This window comes from Coturnix japonica, chromosome 2 (genome assembly GCF_054131305.1).
Source record: "Coturnix japonica strain WE chromosome 2, WE-NBRP24, whole genome shotgun sequence".
In the NCBI taxonomy this organism is placed as follows: domain Eukaryota; kingdom Metazoa; phylum Chordata; class Aves; order Galliformes; family Phasianidae; genus Coturnix; species Coturnix japonica.
Window position 1 is genome coordinate 116,721,737 of NC_140664.1, and position 12,077 is coordinate 116,733,813.

General features: G+C 43.9%; 1 protein-coding gene across 15 annotated transcripts in view; it reads left to right on the forward strand.

Annotated features, from left to right (window-relative positions):
* ICA1 (islet cell autoantigen 1) overlaps positions 1-3,744 on the forward strand; it is a 66,651-nt gene extending 62,907 nt beyond the window's left edge. For 7 of the 15 annotated variants that reach the window (XR_014943037.1, XR_014943038.1, XR_014943039.1 and 4 more), the window contains 2 exons: positions 88-186; positions 2,816-3,744. Coding sequence is in view for 11 of the 15 variants with exons in the window: in XM_015853584.2 (XP_015709070.2) it covers positions 88-186; positions 2,816-2,937 (221 nt within the window). In the remaining 4 variants the exon portion in view is untranslated. The remainder of the gene's footprint in view (positions 1-87; positions 187-2,815) is intronic. The other 8 variants (XR_014943040.1, XM_085538578.1, XM_015853582.3 and 5 more) reach the window with 3 other exon arrangements.
* The last annotated feature ends 8,333 nt before the right edge of the window (positions 3,745-12,077 follow it).

The window sequence follows — 12,077 nt, forward strand, 5'->3', positions numbered from 1 at the left end:
TGAGCACTGTGCTGTTAGAGTGTGAAGTGTTGGAGCTGACAAGGTAATTCTTACTACTAATGCTGCTGCTGTATTATTGAATCTTAGGGTGGGCAGCTAACAGTGGGAGCCCTCTGTCTATACCACAGCCAGCACAGAAACCGAACAGCCTGAATGTGAATGCTAACAAGACACCAATGAAAGGTGGTAAGTCATTTAGTTTTTAAGACGCTTTGCTTTTCTTCTTTAACTGTGACTTACTTATATCTTTCTAGTTTTCCCACCTAATCTACCGTAATAAAGCCTGTTTTTTTACTGTTTACACATCATGAGTTTTGTTGCTACTGCTTTGCTCTATGTTGATTATATGTATAGTGTTAGTGTGTATGTGTTTTGTTTGTAGGCTTCAGTGCTAGTGGTATGTCCAAAGAGTAATGTACCAAATAACAAGGGAGCTCACACTACAGTTTGTTCTTCTGTTTCAATTTTGAGTCATACAGAAAAGCATCTGCTTGCACTTAGTCTAAGCTAAAGAGTGTTCTCAGGCTCTAGGCTATAGTACAGGCTACTGATAAGGCAGAAGAGCTGATATCATAAATTTAATCGATAACATGCATCTTATCAGTAATTGTCTATATGAAACAATTCACTTGTGGCAAGTGAGCCAAGAGTATAGTCCTGCTGTTTACTGAGACAAAGCCCTGCTGATTTTGACTAGGGTTTTTTTGGATAGGGGAACCAGGAATGCATTGCATCCTTATTCCAGTTAGTGGCCGATTTTGTGCATTCACTGTCAAACAGAAATTATATCAGATACGGTCAGTGCAGAAGGAAGGAGCATTGTGTATTCCTTCCCCTGCCTCTCCGGATTAAACAAATGACTGCTTTTAGCCTAGCAGAAAAAGACAGTTTAGATGTTTTGGGAACTGGCTGCAAAATGAATGTCTCAGCTGCGATACATTCACCTGAAATACAAAGAACATTCAGCTACTCTTAAATCTGCGTCTGTGAAAGTGACAGGTTCTCTAGCCTCGCAGACACAGAGATGGAATTAATGCCAAGCAGGGCGTATTTTGTCCATAATTTCCTTATTTCTAAAGAATGTTTTCATTTATTGTGCAATACTGTCTTTTTTAGTAGAATAGTACAAGAAGAGTACAAGTGTACATCTTATTTTGCTAAGAACACAATGCCTGCTAAGCATGGGATCTCCAAAAAAAATCATAGAATCATAGAATATCCTGAGTTGGAAGGGACCTGTAAGGGTCATTGATTCCAAGTCTTGGCTCCACACAGGACCACCCAAAAGTCAGACCATATGTCTGAGAGCACTGTCCAGATGCTTTGGTAATTCTGTCGGGCTGGGGCCAAGACCACATCCCTGGGGAGCTTGTTCCAATGTACCATCTTTATAACAGCCAGAGTCACCTCCTCTTTAATTTGAAAGTCTGCCTTACCTCAGTGTTTGTATTTTCATGTAGACATACAGTATTCCGGCTGCTTTTAGTATTTAACATATTCCTGGTTCACATTTTTTTTTATATCAATCAAAACATCTACCCTTATACTAGAAGCTGTGCTTGGGGCATGATATTGCATGGGGAATTCAGACCCGTTAGACTGTAAGGTTGAAAGTAGAGTTTGCTTCCACTTAGCTTTTGCTTTTTGCAGGCATGCAGATGCATACACAAGTAGTCTTACACACACAGGTACACGTCTCTGGCACAGGGCTCAGGTGAAACTCGTGAGGTTCAACAAATTCAGTCTTGCTCCTGGGTCCTGGCAACCCCCAGTATCAGCACAATCTGGAGGATGTAAGGATAGAGCACAGCCCTGCTGAGAAGGACTTGGGGTACTGGTGGATGGGAAATTGGGCATGAGCAAGCAGCGTGCCTTCAGCCCGGAAAGCCAACCATATCCTGGGCTGTATTAGAAGAAGTGTAGCCAGCAAGGTAAGGAAGGTGCTCCTGCTCCTCTGCTCTGCACTGGTAAGACATCACCTGGAGTGCTGCATCCAGATGTGGAGCCTTCAGTACAGGAGAGACACTGACCTGTTGCAGTATGTTCAGAGGAGAGCCACAAAAATGATCCAAGGGAGGAACACCTCTCTTATGAGGACAGGCTGAGAGAGCTGAGTCTGTTCAGCCTGGAGAATAGAAAGCTCCAGGAGGACCTGATGGTGGCCTTTCAGTATCTACAGGGGGCTACAAGAAGAAAGAGAACAGACTTTTTAGCAGGATTTATTGTGACAGGTGAAGTGGTTTCAAACTAAAGAAGGGTAGATTTAGATTGGGAATAAGGAATGAGTATTTTTTTTACTATAACTGTGGTGCAGTACTGGCACGGGTTGCCCAGAGAGGTGGTGGATGACCCTTGCTTGGAGACATTCAAGGTCAGGCTGGACCAGAGCCTGAGTGACTTGTCTTGCAGTAGGTATCCCTTTTCATTACAGGGGAGTTGGACTAGGTGACAGCTAAAGCTCCCCTCCAACTCAAAGGATTCTATGATTTTATGGAAATACCTTTCACTAGACAGAGACTATTTTTAATTAAAGTGTTCCTGTACGTATCGTGGCAGGAGGAGTATAAAGTACACAGGCAGATGTAAAACATGTGCTCTTAATGTAGTTCCATATTCTTTTAAAAGTAGTGCTTTAAAATGCAATCACTCATTCTGATTTTCATGTCAGAAGTGCCCTTAGTAATAACTGAAACAACAGCATGGGATTTGTTTGACCTTGGCCAAACTTTCAGTCAGTTTGTTTTGAAATAGCTGACAAGAAAGAACTCCAAGTTTGTACTTTTATTTACTTATTTATTCTTTTATTTTTCCCCAGAACCTACAAGGAATCCTAAAGACTTGACTGCCTGGTTCAGCCTCTTTGCTGACCTTGACCCATTATCTAATCCTGACGCTGTTGGGAAAACTGATAAAGAACATGAATTGCTTAATGCATGAGTCAGCTGCCTCTGGTAACTCACATTCTTCCATTCATCAACACCATTTTTGGGTTTAAAATACAAAACAAAAAACAAACTGAATTAAAATTAGTATGTTGTTGTGAAACTTTAAAGTATGTGCCATGATAACAAATCAAAGTCCTCTTTTATATAGGTACAGTTATTTGCTCTTGTTTTGTATAAAGAGTTTGCATTTATTTTCTACATGGATTTACAAAAATGAGTTTAAGAATTAGGGCAGATTTCTTGCCAAATTAGATTATCTATCTGCTGAAACACTGTCTTTGCCTGAGGTGATGCAGAGCTCACACTGGAATGAAATACAAATTGCAGACTTATTTTTTTATGATGTTTCTTGAGTAAATTAAAAAACAATAATGTAAGTGAGGAGGCTTCGTGAGTCAAACATCTGTGGTGTGTAATATAGATATAGATATTGCTGCTACGTTTGGATGTCAACTAAATTTGTTGTACTCACAATGAAAAATCTGTGCTGGAGCGAATTACTGAAGAAATACATCTGGGTGTGTGCAGCCATGGAAATTGTGCCCTTCCTGATTTAAATTCTTAGACAAACTCTATTACCAGAATGGCCAGAGATCTTCTTTTCTGACTTTTTTTTCCCATTGCACCAACAGAATTTGCACCTGTTTGCAGAAGTTCCTTGCAACTGATGATTTACCATTGCCTTCAAAACACTCATGTTTCTGTTCAGAGTATTTTTCATCAAATTTCTTTCTGAAGCATGTGTTACTTTGAGCTTGTTGTGACGTTAACTCTTTAATAAAATGATTTTGACAAGAAAGTCCTTTTATTCCCAGTGTTGGTTGAGTTGGTGGAGTGCTGTAGTTGCTATGTAACAAGCATCTGAAGATTACAGGTAGCTGGTTTTTAGGCAGTACCTGATGATTTTTAGCATTACCTCGCATTGTTTCAGAGTAGTGCTATGGTAGGAAAATAAGAGTACGTGAATTTACCTGGTGTCTCTTTCTCTCCCAACTCTCCCTTTATAGCAGAGGAAGGTATAAAAGATGCGTCAGCAGCTGCTTAATATTGCAAGTTCAGCATGTTTGCTGTGTGTACTGTATGGGGCTTGCTTTGTGATTTATTATGTTTGGCCTTTTAAAATTCAGCTGGTTTTCACCTCTGTATGGCTGTGTGCTCAATTACTTAATCCTTGCCTCAGGGTCTTTTAGATAACTAAGTTCCTGTGCTTCACACCTCAAAGTAACTGTGTAATACAGAAGTTAACTGAGCCGGGCTGCTTCTTAAGCTCAGTAGAACATGATCCGATGGCGGCACTGAGCAACTCGAATGAGTATTCGGGCCAAAAAGCCATGTGGTACCGGTGGAAGGGTGGGCAGGACCAACTGGGATCCAGCTGGCTGAACCCACAGTGAGTTTTAAACAGCTGCATACAAATCTATAACGTTCAAAATCCTGCTTAAGGTGCCACATAACCATGAAGACCAGAAATGGAAGATGATACTTCCATTTTTGCCATTTATGCTGTTTATGCATATTTTCACGCTTAGAGGATAGCCTGATCTTATAGAGTACCCAGTGCTGGGTGGTGCAATCCTGTTGTGCGGTCATAGGACATGGAGGCTCCTGCAGACAGGATTCCTGTTTGTGAAGGGTGGTATTTCCTGCTCTTTGGTAATGGCTCCTTGCTCAGTCAGCTGCCACCTGTGGAGTCTCTCCTGAGATGTGCAGCTTCCTGGAGCTTTGTGGGGGTGCAGCCTGACTTTGAGCATCGTCTGTGGCAGTAAGGAAGGCATCTGCAAAATGTCCTGATACTTGTTTGTCCTGATACTTGTTAGAACACTCATGGGCCATCTATTCTAGCTAATGACTAAAGCAGATCTGATGAAAGCAAAGGTGAGGATATAGTGACTTCAAAACAGCTCATTAACTGTACTTGGAGTTAGAAAGAAGACTCAAAAAATTCTCATGTGTGCTTTTTTTTGGTCACAGACTGTAGACTACCAGGATGCTTAAAACAAACAAACCAAACCCTTCTGTCTTGATTGGGAAAACTGAGGACATGGCACAGGTTCAGCTAAACACGTTCCAAACCCTCATCGTGACAGAACCCACAGCTGCAGGTTTATCCCCTAAACTTTAGTACTGAGCAGTCCATGTTATGAATCTTCCTGTATTATATATTTTTAAAGTTAGCTTTGAATTTTTAGCTTTCTGCCTATGCCATTTCTTTCACACTTTTAAATTGAAGAAGCTGGAGGTATTTAATACATAATTAATTTTGCTTAAAGAAAAGCAGTCGAAACCTCTGTGTACAGTGTGTTATTATCATGACCATTTCACTTCAGAAAATAAGAGCAGACCAACAAAACACCTTGCAGACAGGCATTTTTTGGGTGGCAGAAATCCTAATTGCAAAGTTGGATGCAATACTTCACTGGTCATAGTGTGTATGGTAGGTGCTCATCTACAGCCTGAGCTGCAGAGCAACTCCAGGCCACAGTGCCATTGTCAGAGGATTTTTTGTGGTGTGTGTACAGGCTCAGCAGTAATTGGGGCACCAGGGTAGCTAATCATTCTGGCGTATGGATTGATTGTTCTACACACGTAATGTTCATCCTGATTTAATATGCTTCTTTCCAAATGCATATTCTTGTTTTGTAGTGGATTGTCTTAAAATAAAAACAGCTGCAGAACCCCTATGGCGGATGAAAACAGTGGTAATTGATTAACTCAGTTAATTGATTACTCAGAGTAACAGCAAGACCTTGGTGTGCCTCCTCTCTTTTTCCAGCTCCCTTCCTCTTCTGTCCAGCAGGCAGCAGCCACCTGCCAGGGAGGCACAGTGCAGGAGCTAAGGAGAAACTGGGTGGTCAGGGGAAGCCACATGTGCTGGGCAGCCTGCATTGCTGCTCACTCAGCCTGCTTGGATGGAGCCTTGGGCGGCCTGGTCTGGTGAATGGTGTCTCCACCCATGGTGGGGAGGTTGGAACTGCATGATCCTGAAGGTCTCTTCCAACCCAAACTATAATTCTGTGATGACGCTGGAAAGTGTACGAACCCAAAAGTGCAGGCACAGAGCCGGGGCTGTACACAGGTGCCCCAGCAGCAGTACCCACCAACAGCCCAGCACAGAACTCGGGGACCTGGATCCGTGGCTGTGTAGTCATAACATCTGTGCCTCAGCCCAAGAGCAAAGGACCCTCAAATAACAGGAATTCCCATTTTCTGCTACCTGGCTGAGTTTAATTATTGGCCCTGTGAGTGCAGCAGCATTAACGTGTGCCAGGTATGACCCAGGTACCTTTAGGGCAACTGAGGTGCATAGCTGCCAGCAGCAGACAAGGGCAGCATGGCCTGCAAGGCTGGGCAGGGACAGCACGTTTTGCCTTTGGTAACCAGCATCCCTAGAGCAGTCATTGCTCTACCTGGGTGTTTTATTAACAGTGTTCTCCTAAGCGTTACCCTGACATTTCCCCTTATTCACTAATTATAAACCAGTCTAATTTTCCTGCTCAGTAGAACAAGATATTTGCCTGCATAAGAGCCCACCATGATACAAGGAGGCTGCCACTTCCATGTAGCCACATACATCTCCCAGAAGCGAAGATATGACTCATTCTACCTGGCTTTGTTTACTTTGGTTGCATTGAAATATTTATGGGGTAATCAACACTCCACACAAATACATCAGGGGTGAAGAAATGGCTGCGGACCAGCCTCAGCCATTGGGTACAGCTGGGCGTACTGAGCTCAGTGTCCCTTCATTTTAAACAGAAGTCCCCAGAGACCTGCTCTGTAGGGTGTTGCTTTTGTTTTGTGCTTCCTCAGCTATTAACGCAGTAGGAAAGGCCCCAGGACAGGTGTTGGAAGCCATATGCTTCATGAACAGGCTTGGAAATAATGTGCTACACAATGAAATCATCTGTTTCACCTCCACCTATGTCAGTAGATAACAGCTGGCTGAGGGGAATATGTACATTGAACATAACAGGAGCAGGATCCAGCAAATTAAAAACAAGAAAAAACAATAACCCTACAGTTATTCCAAGTGCAATCCTCATAATCCTTGACACACGAAACACAGAAGTTAAATTCATTGGGCACTGAAGTAACTGCTTTGTTGCTATAACTGCTGAGGCAGCCTGCATCGAACTCAAGTACCTGAGATTCAAAATAGCAAAGTCTGACAGAGGTGGCCTCATCTATCTAAAGATGGCAGGGTTTAGACTGATTCCCAAATGTTGCTATATATGTATGCTTAGACTGATTCCTACACTGCTAAGTCATGGTATCCTGCCCAAGGTTCAGGTCCAGGGGCATCCCAACCCTTAATCTAAATGCAGGCTGCCACCCTCCCACCAGCCACACCATGGTTTACAGCAGACACTTGTCCGGCTGTTAAAGAAGAGCTTGTAATGGCTCTGATCTGACAGAGATCACCAAAAAAGAAGAAATAAGGGGAGTGGTGTTTAAGCCAGAGCCAGCGTGGCAGTGAGGAGCAGCAGCAGTGACACCACAGCCATCAGATGGGGGCTGTGGTCACCTCTGTTTGTCACCAAAGCACAGGCAAGCAAAGCCTACATGCAAGTGTGCGCAACCATTGCTGTTCTTCATGCAGGGAAATAATGATCAAGGAAATCCTTAAATGAACAACATCTTCCCATCACCCACCTCTACCTCTCCCTACTCACTCCCACGCTGTGCACTTCGTGGCTTTTGCTTTCATTTTGAAGGGATCTGATCTGGGTACCCTGGCTTTGCTGACCTTTGCTGCTTCTCAGTGTTACTGCTGCGCTTTGAAGGCTGCAGGGACCTCAGAGTGTCTGCCAGGCCTGCAGCACTGTTTAAGCTGTGGGAACTTTGCCAAAACAAAGTAAAAGGGAAACGGGATTAAAAAGCAAACAGAGACGTTCAGGAAGAAAGGCTGCACTGCCTGCCTCAAATCCACCCCATTATCCCCGCTCCCCTCCATGTTAACAGCCCACACTGTTAGCAAACATTAAATGCAATCAGAAAACTCGAGAAATCCACAGTGGGTCATTTTTCTACCTGAGATTTCAGGAGCAGATTGAGCAGCCTGTCCTGAGGCTGCTTTTAATGAACAGTACAGCTTGCCTGAAAGTGCTTTGAGTTCCCCCTCCGCTCCCTCTGAATGCACAGAGTATCTAATAGAGGGCTTAATTGAAGTTGATGTACACTGTGTTGTTCTGTTGGATAGTTGTTATCCGAGTGAAAAAAGGGAAGTGTTTTAAGATACAGGAAAGTGCTTTTATGGCCCTAAAATAAGTCCTCCTGTTGTGCAGCACTGCCAGAACAGAACATGTTCCTTTCCATGGGGAGCGCTGCCAAAACAAAGCAAGTTCCTTTCCACAGGGGAAACATAACCCACGACAACTGGAAGAAGCCTCATGTTCTCAGGGGGGATTCAAATTGCTGCAGAGACAACCCAGCAGGGCACAGTCAATCCTGGAGTGCAATGGTAACTTTGTTAGTCGGAGAGTGGGTCCTTGTATCTACAAACAAGGACTGGTTGGGAGTGTGGAGGCTGGGGCAACATTTGCTGAAGTCACCATGAGGTGGAGAAGTGTAGGATCTGGAGGAGAAGAAAATAAAGCAAAAACCCTTTGGCCTTTTCAGGCACCTGTTTGGAGCACCCGCCTGCAATACAGCCCTGGAAGAGTCCAGGAACACAGGCTGTGCTTCTCAAGGATCGCCTGCTCTCAGCTCAGTGATAGTCCAGCCCAGCAAGCAGGAAATCAAGGCACAATGGCAGGAGGGGTGCATGGCTGAACAAAACTGAAACAAAAAATGGAAGTGCACAAAGGGTGGAAGCAGCAGCAGGTGATCTTGTTCAGCCTGGAGAATAGAAGGCTCAGTGGCATCTTATCCACGGCCATAAATTTCTGAAGGGAGGCAGGGAGTGGGGCGTCAAAAACATGGAGCATGACTTTTGTCGGTGGTGCCCATTAACAGCAGAAGAGGCAGTGGGCACAAACTGAAATACAGGGAATACCATTCAAACATACGACATTCATCTTCCACTTTGGGTGCAGTCAGACACCAGAGTATGTTGTCTGGAGGGATGGAGCCTGAATCCCTGCAGAGACTCCAAACCCAGCTGGTCCTGTCCTGAATGAGGTATCCACGCACACTGAAATGCTAAATATTTTTCAGAGCTTTCTCAGAAGGTGCAGTGAGTTAGAGGTAATCCAAAGGAATCACCAGAACAGTTGGTCATTCGTTTCTCTGCTTCCTAACAACAAGGCTTCATTTCCAAAGGCAACACCCCCTCATTTTTCACAAGAGCTCTTCCTCCCTTCCCTATTTAACAAGCCCAACCATCCCACCAGTTGTATGGAACTTCTGCATCATAAAGGCAGGGTGAGAAATTCTTATCCAAACAAAAATCTGAAAGGAGTAATGGCATCGCCCGCCATCTTGGCACCAGACCTTAATGAGGATCTGCTTCTCTTAGCTTTGTCCTCCTTGGTGAAAGAACTTCCACCAAAATCCCACAGCATCCCCAAGCAAACACAACTTCCCAGCCAACAGCTGTACAAATCACTGCAGAGTTTAACTGCACACCTCACTATGTGCATATACCAGAAGGAAAACAAAAACCACAACCAGGTCATCTTGTACTACAGGCAGTTATTAGAACAGTCGTGGTTTGTTAACAAGCACTGTCTAATTCGGGAAGGAATAAAAGATGACAAAACTTCTTGTTCTCCCAGGTTGTCAGCTCTTCCAGGCTACAGCTGAAAGCAGCCAATTTAACATCAGAACCTGTTACAACCTGAGATAAAATCACAAGGTCCTAGAAGGGGAGTGATGTCTCTATCCAGCTTGATCCGATTGCTATTCTTTCTTGTTGCTGAATTATCAGTTTTATTTGCATATTCACACACTTACATTGGAGGCCTTGGCTATGGAAACTTCGCTCTTGCTTCACGATCAGCATTTTCCTATCTGCCCTAATGGAGCGACGTGTTATTTTTGTGACCCGCTGCGCTCTGAAAAGGCATCGCCCACTCACCAGTTTCTTCCATCTGCCCAAAATTACAGCGCTACGGAGGAGCTGACAGAAATGAAAACAGCTCTAAAGGTAATCAACCACCTCCGCAGCACCGGAGGCTTCATTCCATTGTCACACAAACCAAAATCCTTCATGAGCCAGAAATAATCTTTGAATAATATTCCAGATGGTTTTTAAAAAGCACTAATTCCCTCATTTAACAGTATTTCAGGATGCCCTTTTTCCAGCAACATCAGAATGTCACAGGGAGTTAAAAAATACCTCTTCAATGTCTTTAAAGGTCAAAAGCCCAACATGGCCATTGCGTTTCACTTTTGTAGTCTACACAGTAGTAACATTTCAAGTCTATAGAACTGGTTTTTGTATGGCCACATTCTTTGTAACCTCAACTCATTAAACACACCATCCTTGAAAACCCACCTCTGTGAGATGCCCCAGCTGCTAAAATATCCACGTTTGTCCTATGAATTTAACCAGCTTCATTTTCTGTCCCTGGTAGCATTCCACATCTGTTGAATTCAAGCAGCTCATTACTAATCATTTCCTATGCAGGTATTTACCAACTGGAGCTAAATCACTCATCATTTGTTAAGTTAAAACCAAAATGTTGCTGTGTTTTTTCCAGTTCCTCACTTACTCCTATAGCCCTTCCTTGAACCTCCTCCAGCCTTTTACAGTCTCTTGAACTGCTTTCCCTGGAGCGGTTACGCTAATGCAAACAGAGAGAAGATATACATAGTTTAACTGCATGACGATCTTTGATCGCACAGCTTCCTTTAGCCAAGCACCACATTAGGAAGGGCTGTACGTGTGCAGCCCATTAACGAACATACTTTCCCAGCTTCAATCACTTTTTCCTTCTGTTTAGGTTCTGGAAGCACATGGCCGGAACTACGGTTATTTTCTCCCAATTGTGGAGCTTCAAATTTCTGTTTGCAGTGCTGTGTTTTGCAATGTAAGCCAGACTGTTCTACAGCAGCCATCGATTTATACTTCTACAGGCCACCCTTCCTCTTCAGGCTGTTGGGATTTTACCTCAAGTAACCGATCCACATACCTACCCACTGCCACAGTGATACCGGGAGCTCATCTGCAAACCCTCGGTGGTCTTTGCAACTGCAGCAGTGTCAGCCAGCATCTCTAATTCATTCCATTCTTGTGTTTATTTTATATCATCTCAGGCCCATGGTTAAATACTGTGAAGATATTCAGGCTCTTGAGGGCAGCTATCTGGCCCTCCCCAAGAGCTCATTCATCAGGAAGCCATAAATCATTTCACTGACAACACCCTGCTTCCTAAAACATGCAGGTCGCTATCTGATGCCCCTACCCAGCAAATGTAGGCCTCCCAATCCTCCACAGCCTCTGAAGAGCTACTGGAAGAACAACATTGACATCAAATGAATGGGGACACGCGGCAAAATTACCTCATTACCACTCTGTTCTCAGCACTTCTTTTGACTGCTTGTCATTGTGGCTTTGAGGAGAACATGCAGTTAATTATAAAGCTGCACAAGAACCTACAGAGGTGAAGAACTGCAGTTGTTGGGATGGTGAAGATGTTACCCGTGGTTCAAGTTGTATCACATCTCTCCAGGGTGAGCTGTGTGCTTTTGTCAAAGCAGTTCTCAAGGAGAGGATGTCCTCTCCCACCGGGACAAGCTGAAGCCACTGCAGCCAAACAACCCTGAGGGCAGAATGGCCAGAGCTTTTCCTAGTCAGCCATGTGAGCCTACAATGAAACAACAGAAACCAAGCAGTTTTGGACTGATGCACACCAATCATTGCCACAGCAGGGCAGGACATGACTGGATGTTGTGTTGAGCAACATGGTTTAGTGGGAGCTATTGGTGATAGGTGAACGGTTGGACAGGATGATCTTATAGGTCATTTTCAACCTTGGTGATTCTATGACTCTATGACACTGCAGCCTTTGCAGCTCCAGACTTTCAGCGCTAAAGTTTCCAGCCAACAATTCTCACAGTCACATGGAAACCTTGCAATCTTTGGGATGCCAAAAACCCAGATTTCTACTTCATGACAATAAGCGCTGAACCATTCTTATGGGTTACTGCCATAGTGCTGCTCAGTAAACACCGACTGCAGAGGATTTA